Here is a 15,413-nt window from a genome sequence, read left to right on the forward strand (position 1 = left end):
CATGTCCTTCCTGTAGCGAGGGGCCCAAAACTGAACACAGTACTCGAGGTGCGGCCTCACCAGAGCCGAGTACAGGGGCACAATCACTTCCCTAGACCTGCTGGCCACACTGCTTCTTATACAGGCCAGGATGCTGTTGGCCTTCTTGGCCACCTGGGCACACTGCTGGCTCATATTCAGCCAACTATCAACCAATACTCCCAGGTCCTTCTCTGCCAGGCAGCTTTCCAGCCACTCATCCTCCAGCCTGTAGCTCTGCTTGGGGTTGTTGCGCCCCAGGTGCAGGACCCGGCACTTGGCCTTGTTGAACTTCATACAGTTGGCCTCAGCCCATCGGTCCAGCCTATCCAGATCCTCCTGCAGAGCCTTCCTGCCCTCGAGCAGATCGACACACGCACTTAGCTTGGTGTCATCTGCAAACTTACTGAGGGTGCAACCGATCCCCTCATCCTGATCATCGATAAAGATATTAAAGAGGACCGGCCCCAGTACCGAGCCCTGGGGGACTCCACTTGTGACCAGCCTCCAACCAGATTTGACTCCATTCACCACAACTCTCTGGGCCCGGCTATCCAGCCAGTTTCTAACCCAGCATAGCGTACTATGGTTAGGTGGTATTTTGTTTTCCTTTCTTGTTACTCAGCTCTGATTTATGTAGTGTTTGGATTCATAAGTGTTCTGTGGGTTCTCCATTTTATTTGGAAATGCTACATTTTACAATCCAAAACAAAAGTTATCAACTCATTTTGTTTGAAATGCCTCTGGAGGTCTTTAAAAGACGTTTAGATGTAGCCCTTAGTGATATGGTTTAGTGTAGGACTTGTTAGTGTTAGGGCAGAGGTTGGACTAGATGATCTTGGAGGTCTCTTCCAACCTAGACGATTCTGTGATTCTGTGATATTTATAGTTCCCCGAAATTCTCTGTTGCCTTTATCTTCCCAGTCACATGGGAACTTTGAGGGAACACACACATCTCTAATGCCAGTGTTGCAGATTTAAAAATAGTTTTCCTCCACCAAATGCTAACAGCTGGTTGGCTTCGTTTCCAGGCTGAAATTGCGTTGTATAGTATTTTCATTTTCTTACTGTTGCCAAATGTTAATGGATCCAGCTCTGCAAATTTTACTATGTAAATTCTGTTGTAATACTAATTAAATATAATAATAATAATAATGTAATACTAATTAAAATTTAACTGCATTTATGAGGCCTTTCACAACTCCAGTCAAGCACATACTACTTTATTTTGCAGATAAATAAAAAGGGGAAAGTGGTTCAGGGGAAGTGTTTTGTGTTGATTTAAATGACAGCGAAGACAATGTGTATTGCTGCTAGCCATTATTTGGGCAACACTAAGATCTGGTGTCATTCAAGAGAACAGGTCTCTTAAGTTGTGCTCCCACCCTTGGACAAGCCACTAACCCTTGTTCCTTTCCTGTAGTTGAAGTAATTCAGTGCAAGTACCCTGGCAAATCCATTGTTGACATATTGAAATTATAGCAATTGAATATTGAAATCACTTTCGTCTTTGCTTTTCAGTAGTGACAAAAATGTCTAACCATTGTGTTTCAAGAAAGAATGGATTCTTAGCAATGTTTTTCAAAAACGTCCTTTTTCACCTCTAAGAGTAGGAAATTGGGGAAGGGGGGCAGGAAATCCACGTGGATGAGCAAGGAACTCATCAACAAAATCAAAAGGGAGAGGAAGGTCTATGAAATGTGGAAAAAGGGCCTGTCCTCTTGGGAGGAGTATAGAAGTGTTGTCCGGGCCTCCAGGGACGCGATGAGGAAGGCTAAAGCCCATCTAGAAATGAGGCTTGCAAAAGAGATAAAGGATAATAAGAAGGGTCTTTTTAAGTATGTAAACGGTAAAAGGAAGACTAGGGATAATGTGGGTCCCTTGCTGAACGAGGGGGGTGTCCTGGTAATGGGAGATGCCGAGAAGGCGGAGATACTGAATGCTTTCTTTGCTTCAGTCTTTGCTTCAAGGACTCCCTCCCTCCCCCCCCCCCCCCCCCCCCCAGGACTCCTGGACCCTGGACCCTGGAGGGAGGAGAAAGGGTCTGGGAAATGGAGAGCTCCCCCTGGTTGATGAGGGAGTGGTTCGGGAGCGTCTGAGTGGGATCAACGTACACAAATCCATGGGCCCCGATGGGATGCATCCACGTGTGCTAAGTGAGTTGGCAGAGGTGATTGCCGAACCACTCTCTATCATCTTTGAAAGGTCCTGGAGAACACAGGAGAGGTGCCTGAAGCCTGGAGGATAGCCAATGTCACTCCGGTTTTCAGGAAGGGCAAGAAAGAGGATCTAGGAAACTACAGACCAGTCAGTCTCACCTCTGTCCCTCGAAAGGTGTTGGAACAGCTTGTGCTGGATGCCATCTCCAAGCAATTGGAAGAGAAGAATGTTATGAGGAGTAGTCAGCATGGATTCACCAAGGGGACGTCGTGCTAGACCAACCTCGTTGCCTTCTATGATTGCATCACCAGCTGGGTAGACGGGGGGAGAGCAGTGGATGTTATCTACCTTGATTTTAGCAAGGCTTTTGTTACTGTCTCCCACGACATCCTGCTAGAAAAGCTGTGAAAGTGTGGTATAGATGAGTAGACAGTAAGGTGTGTTGAGAACTGGTTGACCGGCTGAGCTCAAAGTGTGGTGATCGGCGGTGCAGAGTCTGGGTGGAGACCTGTGACTAGCGGCGTTCCCCAGGGGTCGGTACTGGGTCCGGTTCTGTTCAACATCTCCGTCGACGATCTTGACAAGGGAGTAGTGTCTGCCCTCAGCAAGTTCGCCGATGACACGAAGCTGGGAGGAGTGACTGACACGCCAGAAGGCTGTGCTGCCATTCAGCGAGATCTGGACCGGCTGGAGAGAAGGGCAGGAAGAAACCAAATGAGGTTTAGTAAGAGCAAGTGTAGAGTTCTGCACCTGGGAAGGAACAACTGGATGTATCAGTACATGCTGGGGGGAGACCTGTTGGCGAGGAGCTCTGAGGAGAAGGACCTGGGGGTCACAGTGGATGACAAGTTGACCATGAGCCAGCAATGTGCCCTGGTGGCCAAGAGGGCCAATGGGATCCTGGCATGCATTAAAAGGAGCGTGGCCAGCAGGTCAAGGGAGATGATCCTCCCCCTCTACTCTGCCCTGGTCAGGCCTCACCTGGAGTACTGTGTCCAGTTCTGGGCTCCCCGGTACAAAAAAGACAGGGATCTGCTAGAAAGAGTCCAGCAGAGGGCCATAAAGATGATATGGGGCCTGGAGCATCTTCCCTCTGAGGAAAGGCTGAGAGACCTGGGTCTGTTCAGCCTTGAGAAAAGAAGACTGAGGGGGGATCTTATTAATGTTTATAAATACCTGAAGTGTGGGAGACAGAAGGCTTTGGCCAACCTCTTTTCAGTGGTTTGTGGGGACAGGACAAGGGGCAATGGCCATGAAATGGAGCACAGGAAGTTCCGCACCAATATGCAAAAAACTTCACGATGAGGGTGACGGAGCACTGGAACAGGCTGCCCAGGGAGGTTGTGGAGTCTCCTTCTCTGGAGATATTCAAGACCCATCTGGACGCCTACCTGGGCAGCCTGCTCTAAGGAACCTGCTTTGGCAGGGGGGTTGGACCCAATGATCTCTTGAGGTCGCTTCCAAACCCTTCAACTCTGTAATTCTGTGATTCATAATGCTGTGAGTCGACAGTATTATCTACAATGACATGTTGTTTCTGAAATGAGTAAAATGTCATATAATAGCTCTTCTGCTTTTCCCACCATCTTGAAGTACTCAGTCAAACTATCCTACCATCTTACAAGAGATGAATCTGCCATTTTACTTTATTTTAAAAATTCTTTCAAAATCTATGGCAGTTATGTTAAAGCAGTATTGCTGTCATAAACACGATCCATAGTGTTTACTTTTTGACATAAATGCTGAAACAACTAGTGCAAAACATGGAGAGATCTGGGAATTAATAAAGTTACAGATGGCTCTCATGTGGAAATAATAATATATTGCATTTTTAGTGGAATAAAATCAATGTATTGCTTTTGATTAATACAGTAGGCTTGCTGGTCATACAGGGATTAGCGTTGTGTGGTATAAACCTGAAAGTTAGTTGGTTATCCTGTGTTATGTGGCATGATGAGGATCAATATCAGGAATGTCTTAAGAATACACACTAAACAGAATCCTTTCTACATTGGTTGCAGTACTAGATAGATTAATTATATTGCCATCTGTACTTGAAATGACCTTGGGTATGCAAAGGAAAAATCTAGATAAATGATAACTCACGTAATACTCTGTGGTTTTTGTTTATGGAAGACAGAATTCCTCAGGATATTCTACAAAAAAAAGAAGAGTGTGCCAAATGTAATTTCAGTGTTGAGTGTTCATGGATGGTAGAAATTATACTTAACAGAAGTTTGTAATTTTTGCAGGTAATAGCTCTAGCAGATGCAGCAGAAAAAAATCAAGCCAACATGTTCCAGGCATTTACAAAGTTGAAAAGTGCCACCCATCTGGTGATTATGCTGATCAGTCTGTGGCAGAAACTCAACGCTGACCAAATTGCTATTATGGAAGCTGCATTTTTGCCATTAGCAGAAGATACACAAGAGCTGGTAAGAATCTCTAAGAATTACTTGAAAAATGCATATTTAAAAGAGTTTAAGAGCTTAAATTTACATGTTTGTCTGTGCTCTTTGTTGAAGATGGTTCTTTGAAGTGATCAAGTAGGTGTGTAATGCAACCTGTACGGTTTCACAGTGAATTAGAAAAGTAGAACTAAGTAACAGAAGGGTTCATGAGAAGATAGTCTAGAATCATAGAACATCTTGCTTAATGGTGCAGTCACAGCCACGCCACAGATGCTTGCGCTTGCTGATGGCCCTGGCCAGCCGTAAAATGTCTGTTGCTCTCTGAATGCACTCATTCAGCTTGCAGCCTCATGTCCCAGCCTCACATCTCACTGTCATGTTGCAGCCTCATTGTTGCTGCCTCATCTCCCAGCCTCAAGTACCAACATCATATCCCAGCATCTGTTTTGGGTTTATGTGGCAACATTTCAGTAGTGTGGGGGCCGCATGGGTGACTTCTGTGGTAAAAGACCAAGAGCTGCTCCGTTTCAGAGAAGATCCAGTTCCAGGTAGCTCCAAAAGGGAACCTCTGCTGGCCGAGGCTGGCACTTCCATGCACAGTGGTGGCACTTCTGTGCTAACATATTTAAAAAAGACTCCAAAATGCTGCACACAGCATATGGGTGACAGGACTGAGGAAATGTGAGAGGAACAGCCTTGCAGACACCAAGGTCAGTGAAGGAGGAGGCAGGAGATGCTCCAGGTGCCAGAGCAGTTCCACTACTGGCTGTGGAGAGGAACATGGTGAAGTAGGCTGTCCACTTGTAGCCTGTGTTATGTGTTGGAGCAGATCGCCATGTTGCAGCCTGTTGAGGACCAGCGCAAGAGTAAGAGGATGCAGCCTGAAGGAGGCTGCAGCATGTGGAGAGCCCATGCAGTATCTGAAGTGCAGCCCGTGAAGAGCAGCCCATGCTGGAGCAGTCCGCTCCTGAAGCACTGTATCCTGTGGTACGGCTCCCAGGCTGGCACTTTTCAGGCCGGCAGGCATTTGCTTCTGCCCCAGGTTCAGGAGACTTTTTCTGTCAGCCTTTTTCCCGTTGAGGCATGGTTACCTTTATGCCTTCTCCCATTACCCAGGCTTTCCCATTCCCATGATGATTTCCTGTCCCCCAAGTGACTTCCCATCCTTGAGTCTCCCACATGTGCCCGCCACCTCTGTCCTCTCTCGGTTAGCTGAAGTTGTGGTGTCCTACACCCTCTTATGTCTCATTGGTATAAAAAGAGCCTGATTTTTACACTAAATGTAGCTTCTTTCCTCTGAGATGCTTCCTGCACTATGTGTGATTCTCTTTTCCTAGTGTTCGCGTTGCCTTTTAGTGTTATTTATTTATTTATTTTTTCCTCCTAAAAGGGGTTGGAGCTTTGCTCCAATGTCACATTAACTGATTTTTACTATCATGATGTGTCTTTCTACTACTTGTAATCACTACTATTGTCAGTTATTGCTATACTCTTAGTATATAAGTATTAGTATATCACTACAGTGATGAATTTGCTTTCTGGTAGTATCTGTATCTACATAGATGGTAGTATAGGTAGTATCTATAGTTGCTTAGTATCCACCTTCACATCACAAAATCCCGGAATCTTACAATATCCTGAGTTAGAATGGACACACAAGGATCATTGATTTCAGCTTCCTGGCTCCACACAGGACCACCTAAAATTCAAACCCTATGTCTGAAAGTATTCTCCAAACACTTCTAGAACTCTGACAGACTCAGTGCCATTACTCCTTCCCCGGGGAGCCTGTCCCAGTGCCCAACCACCCTCTCGGTGCAGAACCTTTCCCTAATAACCAGCCTGAGCCTCCCCTGTCGCAGCTCCAGGCCATACCCTTGGGTCCTGTTGCTGTCCCCAGACAGGAGAGCTCAGTGCCTGCCCCTCCATTCCCCTCGTGAGGAAGCTGCACGCCACCATGAGTGAGACTCAGTCTATTATTCTCTGGGCTGAACAATCCAGGTGATTTCAACTGCTCCTCGTACATCTTGCCCCCTAAATCATTCACCATCTTTGTAGCCGTCCTTTGGGCACTCTCTAGTAGTTTTATGCCTTTCTCACATTGTGCCACCCAAAACTGCACACTGTTCTGGAGCTGAGGCTGCAATGGTACAGATCAGAGTGGGACAGTCCCTTCCCTCAACTGTCTAGCAATGCCATGCTTGATGTGCCCCAGGACACGGTTGGCCCTTTTGGCTGGACATGGTTGGCCCTTTTGGCTGCCAGGGCACACCGTTGAGTCATATTCAACTTGACATCGACCAAAACCCTCAGATCCTTTTCCATGTGGCTGCTCTCCAGCCTCAAGATGTCTCTGAAAGGCCTCTCTACCCTCAAGGGAGTCAACAGCTTTTTCTAATTTAGTGTTGTATGCAAACTTAATATATATTCAAGTCCTGCATCCAGATCATTTATAAGAACATTGAAGGGCACTGCCCCTAAATGGAGCCTTGCTGAACCCCACTAGTGACTGGCCACTAATTTGATGTTACTCCATTTACCATAGCCCTTTGAGCCTGACCTGTCTTGGACTCAATGATCCTTGTGGGTTCCTTCCAGCTCTTAAGCCAATTGTTCACCTACTGTGTTCACCTATCTATGTAGCTGTATGCTGGGCATTTTGTCCAGAAAGATAGTATGAAAAATGGTATTGTAAGCTTTGCTGAATTCCAAAAAGATTTCAGATTTACATCAATTGACTTGGTCACCTCAGTAGGTGACCTTGTCATAAAAGGAAATTAAGTTTGCTCAACAGGACGGTCCCCTCGTGATCACATGTTGGCTGTGACCAATGATTGTGTTGGCATATATGTAATAGCAGTTAATTCCTATTCAACCAATCCTTCCTTATCAAGCCAAGTAAGATTTTCTTGCTTAAGTTTAGCTTGTCTTAGCTTCTGTCTAGTTGTTAGTACTAACAGAATAATTCTATTTTTTTAAAGACACTAATACAAATGCTATGTAATATAAGTACATGCTTGTGTATTCACATGCACACATTCCAATATGATAACTGTAATAGACAAGTACGCACAGTAATATGGTGTATTGAATCTATTAATTAAGTGTTGGCCATACTTTGTTTTCAGTGTTTTTACACTTGTATATGTAGTGGGTGAAAATGATCCCAATAAAGTACTATATAAAGATAACTTGCTTATATTTTCCAAACCATGCATAGATAGTCCTACATTGTGTAGGTATCTTGCAAATTTTTCTCTCATGTAATTGGTATGACTGTGTGAGATTATGTGCAAAATCTGGAGAACAGTCTGTGTGCATGTATATATATGTAAAAAGACTGCCGCATTCTGTCTTGATATAAGGTCCCCAGCTCATCATACTGCTTTAGTGAAATTAAGGAATGTTTTAAACTTATAAGAACTAGAGTCAATGTCCAGTTAGTTTCAAGTATAGTCTTTCCACTGGGTTCTAGATTAAAGTACTTAAACAGTATTTAAACTTACAAGAGAAACAAGCTGTAGTGGTACTTACACTTCTCAATGTTTCTTTTAGGTATTCAAAATTTAAAATATATTGCATAACTGTTTTCATAGATGAATTATGTATAAGAAAAAAAAATCTAAGTACACTATCTTTACTGCTCTGTGTAGGGTTTTTGCAATGTACAGTGAGCTAAGATTTTAATACGTACCTTGAACACTTAAAATGGTTTATTGTCATTTGGAAAGTCTGTGCGAAGATCTAAGTGAACTTCGCATTATCTACAGTTTCAACTGTGTGGGGAAAAAAAAGTATGTTTTGGTACTTCACATGATATTGACCCATGATCCTGTCCTAACTGAAACCAGGACAAGCAGGCGAAGCAAAACAGTTTTGATGAGATTTGCTTTGGACTTTTGGCTCACTTAGACCTGTAAATCAAGCTGCACAACTGGGGTGTATGTATTCTTATGAATAGAATTGCAGGAAGGTTCACATCAATCTCATAAAAGCCCAAACAACTATTATTTGCATGACTCCCTTTTATTTTGCCATCAGACATCACATTGCTTTTTGACACATCTTTTGATAAATCATGGGGAAATCTGTTGTGTATCATATAATACAAGATATCACTTTAATATATAACTCAATGTGGTTTCAGTATAGTAGTTCACAATATTCCATATTAAAGCTGTAACACCCCACATAAATATTGTTAAGATGTGCATCCTGCAGAGCAGCCAGGATGAAAAATGTAAACCAGCAATGACTGGAAATGGGTAATGAAACCTTTACAAAATATTGAAATACATGCCATTGAAGTTGTTATGGAACCACAGAAATCTGAATGTAATTTAAGGAGAAGTATAATTAAGCAGGGGAGGGAAGAGGGAAATCTGACATACCAACAGTATTTATGGACAGAAGCTCCTAGCTAGTGTTCATGTTTCCTTACAAGCAGTTGAGTGGAACTGTAGTGAAATAAAGTACTCTAAAGGATTTTTTATTTACTCAAACAATTCTGCACAGTAGTTTGCTGTATTTTTATTTGGATGGAATGTGTTAGAAGACAGTTTGGATGCAGTGTACCTCTCCAGAATATTTTCTGCTTTGTGAACAGTAAACTATGAAAATGTTGTGTTATTTTTTTTTTAAACAAAGGGAAATGTTTAGAATATACTTTTACTGTAAAACAAAATGCTTCTCTGACCATAACATCAACATTATTCTCATACATGCCATTCCTTTTAGAAAAGATTGCATCTTGTTTTCTAGACCTTTCCGCCACTCTGGTTAGATATTTAGCAAATAAAAAGAGGTGTTTTGAGTTCCTATTGTCACTATTTTAAAATAAATTTTCTGTTGCTATAAACTTTTAAGAACATGTAAAATCTCATTTTCTTGTCTACAAAGATAAAGCAAATACTACAAGCTTTCAAAATAGTTGTTTAAAATGAAATCTTGGTCTCTTCTCTTGTATTTAGATGATAAGGTCCTTAGGTTTCTGAAAATACCTTTCTTTTTCCCTTTTTTCTTGCATTTTCTAATAGCTTAAATGTAAATTCTGTGAGTAACAGATATTTAGTGTCATACATTTTGTTTCCAGCAATAAATTTCTAACTAACATCTAAATAGTATTTCTTTGTTTAAACTGACTAAAAGTGTTGCATTTGTTTAATACTGGAAATATGAGGACATTCCCTGTTTGTAAAATTCATGGAAGAATCACTGAAGAGTCTGAGAAGCATAACATCAGAAATTGCATGAGGTTTCTTGAGTCTTTGCTGTTGTCCAATGGGATAAATAAGGAGCTAATCTGTCAAGGAACTTAGCTGCAGTTTTGTCCCGATCTACTTTGTTACTATTGCAGGACTAAAATTAAACCCATATTCAAAATACAGAAATGTATATTGTCAGTTTCAGAGCATAGTGTTACAATTCCGTGCAAACTACACTTTAAAAAGTATACCAATTTAGAGTCCTATGTGGGTTTTATTATCTATTGAAATATCTGACAAAATTGTTTTGGAGACAAAAGAAGCTATGATCACTCTAATAATATTAATGATTTATCAGAAATTTTATTCTACAATTCATTTTTCTTAGGAGAGTTGCTGACTGTTTTCCAAGACTAGCATATTTGTCATTAACTTAAAGTAGGCGCTGGCAACCATTGGATTACTAAAGGGATGTTTTTCAGTCATTACCCTTTTACCAAGCTTTGTTATATTGAGGGAGTTTTCAAAAATTAGTTTGTGATAGAGTGTATGTTTACAATCAAAAATCATTTTTGGAAGGGAAGGAAATTATCCAGACTAACTTAAAGCGTTCAAGGAGTTCATGCTACGTGACAGTTTTGATATAATAGTTGCATGGTGTTTGGATTGACTGGCTCAGATGTCTGATTATTAAACTATTAATACTTTCTTTGTTTAATATGTTACAAGGAGAGAAAATGTCTGTCAATATTAACATTCTAATTTTAGAACTGATGGCGGATCCTCAGCACTATAACCATCAATATAGCTATCAACTTCACTCAAGAATAAATATTTTCATAGTTCTCATGGTGTTACCAAGTAATATCATAAATGCTTTTCATTGCTCAGAATCATCCCTTTCTTGTTATCCTCACATTTGTGATGCTATAGTTAATAATAACTATAAACTATCATCGAAGTACACTTTCATCTGCTTTTATTTAGGCTTGGCTTCAGAGCAACCAAGTAAATGTCTGTATTCTATCTTAATTTCCTACTGAAGTTGTAAATTGGGCAGGAAAAAACATGCCTGTGGTTAAAATGTGTGTGTTTAAGTGACGCTGTGATCTAAGTTTAATAAACTTAAGTTAATGACTCCACATTTACTTTTTTACAGTGTTGATAGATAAAGTAGAAAAGTACACTTACAGGCAATGATGAAAAAGAGAAGGTGTCATAAGAAAATCACAGAGTGTCTTGGAAGAGTCATCAGAGTTAGTATCAAAAGGCTCTATGCTTTCTGTAAGAAGACTATATGAACGTAAACCACTAGAAAAAGAAAAGATTGGTAATGTGGAAAAGCTAGGTAGTCTGCTATGTTTTATGCATGGTAGTAGATAGGTTTTATTGCAGAGTTCTCAAGAAAATTGCAATTTGGGGAAAGAATCCTTTATTGACTGAAAGTTTTCAAGATTAAAGAAAAGATTAATTCTGTAATTCCTAGAGGTTTAATTCTGTCAAAACTAATGGTATCCAACTTTTTTCTTGAAATTGTTAATTAATGTTTAGAACTGTTGAAGCTTTGAGCTGATAATTACATTGTTGGGGAGAGAAGTTTTCATGAGATCTAATTTTTAGAATTTCTATTAAATTGTTACTTTTCAATAATTTTTGTAATTAAAGTATAAACCAAACTGGGTCTTAATCATGGTAGAATACACCTGGAATAGATATTTTTTTTAACGTATCTCATATTTTCTATACTCTCCTTGTTCTTTTTAGCCATATTTGGAATGCAAATCTTCAGCTATGTAACAGAAATATTTTAAAGTGGGCTGAAATATTTTAAATTATATTGTTTACAGTGTGCTAGCACAACTTATCATTTGTAAATACTTTGTAAATACTTTTTCTGTTTCTTTTAAACAACCAACCAACCCTTCCTCCCACCCAAAAAAGACACAATCAAACCAAACCAAAAACAACAAACAAAACAAAAAACAGCAGAAACAAAACACAAGCTGTTAGGCAGTGACAAGTGGTAATTTGGAACTAGATTCCCGTATAGTTGTATCAAATTCTTTTTTTTTTAACAGACAAATTCATAGCAGATACCCTTTTCTCCCCTTCTTCTGTACAGAAACCAAATGGTTAATGCATCTGAAAATAAGTAATTTTAGGGGGAGAAGCATGTGAAATTTGTTTCCTTTCTTTCCAGATTGGAAAAATATATTAAATGATGGCTATCTATCATTTAAAAAAAATCAAAATTAGTGAACAAGTCTTTTACTTACTGAAAGCAAAGCCACTTAACAGTATTATTCAGAAAGACCGTTCAAATATGGTCAAGTATCGAAGTCCAGTAAGAGTGGAAACAAAATGTTAGTGGCTTTTCAACCTGTAATCACTAAAATAAAGGGAAGGAACCTCAAGCTTTTCTTGCTAAAAATCATAATTTTCAGTAGATAAAAAGAAAGTCAACCTGTCTGAAGCTTAGTTTTGGTTGAGGGCAACATAAGAGTCTCAAGTGAGGGAAAGATGAAGGAATGAGATTTCTCACTCCTCCATGGGCAGGAAAGGTACAGTACAGGGGTTAAAAATGGAGTCACGGTACCTGGATCCTATCAATGTCTTTTGCTCAGGTATGTATGTGTGACTTAACTTAGAGAATGAAAGAAGTAAGGGAATGGATCTTCTTCCAGCCCTCTTCGTTTTTGTGTTTTCACTTGGGAGTTAGAGTGCTGAGCAGACCACTGCTTTCAGGGGGACCAGGCTACATCAGAGACAGTTAGAGTAGGTGGAGGGAAAGACATGGAGTTGTAAAGCCACTAAAGTAGTGCAATTTGTTGGGTAACCATTTTTACTTTGCTTTTATTTGTGGTCCCTTTAAAAGCAGGGTTTCAAATGGATTGATTACTTGTGAAATTTATAAGGTCTAGAAACAAAAGATCAAATATTTGTGGTAAGTAATTTAAGGGAAAGAGATGATTTGAAGAGTGAGGTGGTAGTCTCAACATTTTTTAAGCACTATCACAATTCCTCTAGATGTTTGTGTATTATTTTCTTCCTGCAGTTAATTTTATTTAGTAAGAAAATTATGTTATGGCAAACAGCAAAAAATTGGAGGCAAGGTATACAATTGGCAAGTGATTCTTGCCTGTAGCTGAGTTTATTTTTCACAGGGAATTCTATGGGTAGAATAGAAAAAGTGCAAATTCTTGTTGGTTTTGAAAAGAAAGGTTTAGTGTGATCAGTTAAGCCTATTTATGTGTTAAAAAAATCAATGAATCTTTGCTTTACACCTCAAAGGACTAGCAGCTATGTCCAATTGTATTTCCAAATCTTATTTTGTCACTTCCAGATTTTGCAAGAAGGGGACGTAAGCTTTTTATTCTTGATTTTTTTTAAAGCTTACTTCTAGTAAGAATATAGTTTCTAAACAGCAACAAAAAAAACTAGATGGCACAAAATTAAAGAATTGTTCAGATACGGGATTTGATATGTGTTATGAATTGTAAACTTTTTAAGGACAGAAAGGATCACTGTATTCTTGTCTAGTTTAATTATATTCCCTTGTATCAAACCTCAGAACAAGCATTCGTGCTAGGTATAAACCTTACATTAAGGGAGAATCTGACATATCTGATAGATGTATTATGAAAAATAAGAAGTTCGCTTTTAGAATTAATTTACCTAACAATCTATCAGTGTCTTTATTCTTCTATATTTCAGAGATATTGAAGTTAAACTTCAGTGGGCTTATCTTATTTCTTTGTGTAAATTAGTCTAGGCAGAACCGTGTGATTAGTTTGGCTCCAGCATATGTATTCTCTCCTTTAAAATTAACTGGGATATTGTGCGAAGTACTGCAGTTGTCCCAAGAGACATGCCCTTTGTGTGATTGATTAAATGAGCTTCTGTTATTAGAAATCTTTCTCTATGTAATACTGTGATGCGAACATCTAAATTTTCTCTTTGTTCAGGAAGTGTTATCTATCTAGCTCAGGTACAGAGAGAAGCTGAAATATTTTAGTGTAGTAATAATTACTGAATATGTGCTGCATACCAGAATTACAGATCAGTTGTCATCTAAACTGCTTAATGACAAGAGTAGTGCATTATGGTGATTATGGTAATGTTGTTCACCAAAAAGTCTTAACACTAAAATATATATATATATATATATATATATAAAATCTATAAAATCAGTGTATCTTTCTTTTGGGATGTTTCTTTTAAAGAAGCAGATTGTCATGAGAGGATTCTCTTGGTATCCAAATTGAAAGACCTGCAGACTCTTGCTATGTGATGAAGAATATTGTATTACTGCTTTAAAAATAATTCAGTGCTATATTAATATAATATCTGAATTAAAAAAAAAAACAAAAACAGCAGTATTATTATAATACCTGAATTAAAAACAAAACAAAAAAAAGCCAGCAGTGTATCATATCACTTTCTCAGAAAATAAGATGGAGATACTCCCAATAATCTTATGAAGCTCTAGATTTATATTGAACATATGCCATAACGATATGCAGCAAAATACATTATTTCCCTCAGATAGCTGACAGTCACAAATATTAATAAGAGGGTATATCAAGACCTAATCACTGAACCATCCTATCTTTGATGCATTATGATTGTGAATTAGAACCAAGAACACCCATCAACAACTTCAAAACCAAAAGCAGTAATATCTAACTATGTATTCCCCCTCCCCCCCCCCAAATAATTTTTTTGGGCATTATTAGATAACCTTTATTTATTTATTTATTTATTACACATTTTCATGTTGTGTAATCTGTCTTCTCGAATTAGGAAAGATATTACTAGGTAGCATGAGAAGATGTGTCATGTAAATCTTACATCTTGTTAAAACATCCCAGAAAAAAATCTGCGCCATTTTTTTTGTTTTACTATGATTTACAAATTAGCAGATGAAAGTATTTTCTTTCAGTTAATGATAAGGTTCTGTGTCTCAATTTCCTAGATTAACAATGATATACCAGTATTCTCTCATACCTGCACAGATGGTGAGACACTTTGTTTTAGGATTACAGTGACAGGCCAGTTCAGATTCAAGGAACGTTAAAATGACATCATTCTTCAGCCATCTTCTCCAGGTTTTTCCAATGAAGTGAGACATCGATAGAGCTAAAATAGTTTTGGTACATCAAAAGTAAACCTGGTATTTTATCCTATGGCATGACCATATCAACAATGGAGGAATTCATGACTTTTCCCAAGCTGCTGTTTCAAGGAACAACAAAAAAAGTTAATTCTTGAATAAGCTTGAAAGTTGGATATCCAAGTAAACACATGAATCCACTTTGTCACTAACCTCCTTGTCCTCACCTCTGCAATTTTGGAGAAATTCCACAATTTGAAGCAATACCAATGAATTTCAAATTATCAGTGAGTGGATCTGAGGTACTACAAGAATTTAAATAGGGAACAATAAACTTTCTATCAGGTTGCGTTTCTTTCAGAACTAAAATATATGAGAGGCTGTGCTTTTGTATTTCATGTCTTTCAGGAACACAAACTCATTAGTCAGGCTTCTATAGCATCTTACAGTGACAACCTAATAAAAGATACTATAGTAGGAGAAGAGAAAGAATCTCCTCCCCAAGGA

At 39.1% G+C, this 15,413-nt stretch overlaps 1 protein-coding gene across 11 annotated transcripts in view; it reads left to right on the plus strand.

The window, feature by feature from the left end:
• BBS9 (Bardet-Biedl syndrome 9) overlaps positions 1-15,413 on the plus strand; it is a 329,524-nt gene that overhangs the window by 155,069 nt on the left and 159,042 nt on the right. For 10 of the 11 annotated variants that reach the window (XM_013196009.3, XM_048075628.2, XM_066992255.1 and 7 more), the window contains one exon: positions 4,431-4,613. The exons of the other annotated variant lie outside the window; for it this stretch is intronic. In XM_013196009.3, the coding sequence (XP_013051463.3) occupies positions 4,431-4,613 (183 nt within the window). The remainder of the gene's footprint in view (positions 1-4,430; positions 4,614-15,413) is intronic. 11 annotated transcript variants of the gene reach the window in all.

The sequence above is a fragment of the Anser cygnoides genome, chromosome 2 (assembly GCF_040182565.1).
Source record: "Anser cygnoides isolate HZ-2024a breed goose chromosome 2, Taihu_goose_T2T_genome, whole genome shotgun sequence".
NCBI classification, from domain to species: domain Eukaryota; kingdom Metazoa; phylum Chordata; class Aves; order Anseriformes; family Anatidae; genus Anser; species Anser cygnoides.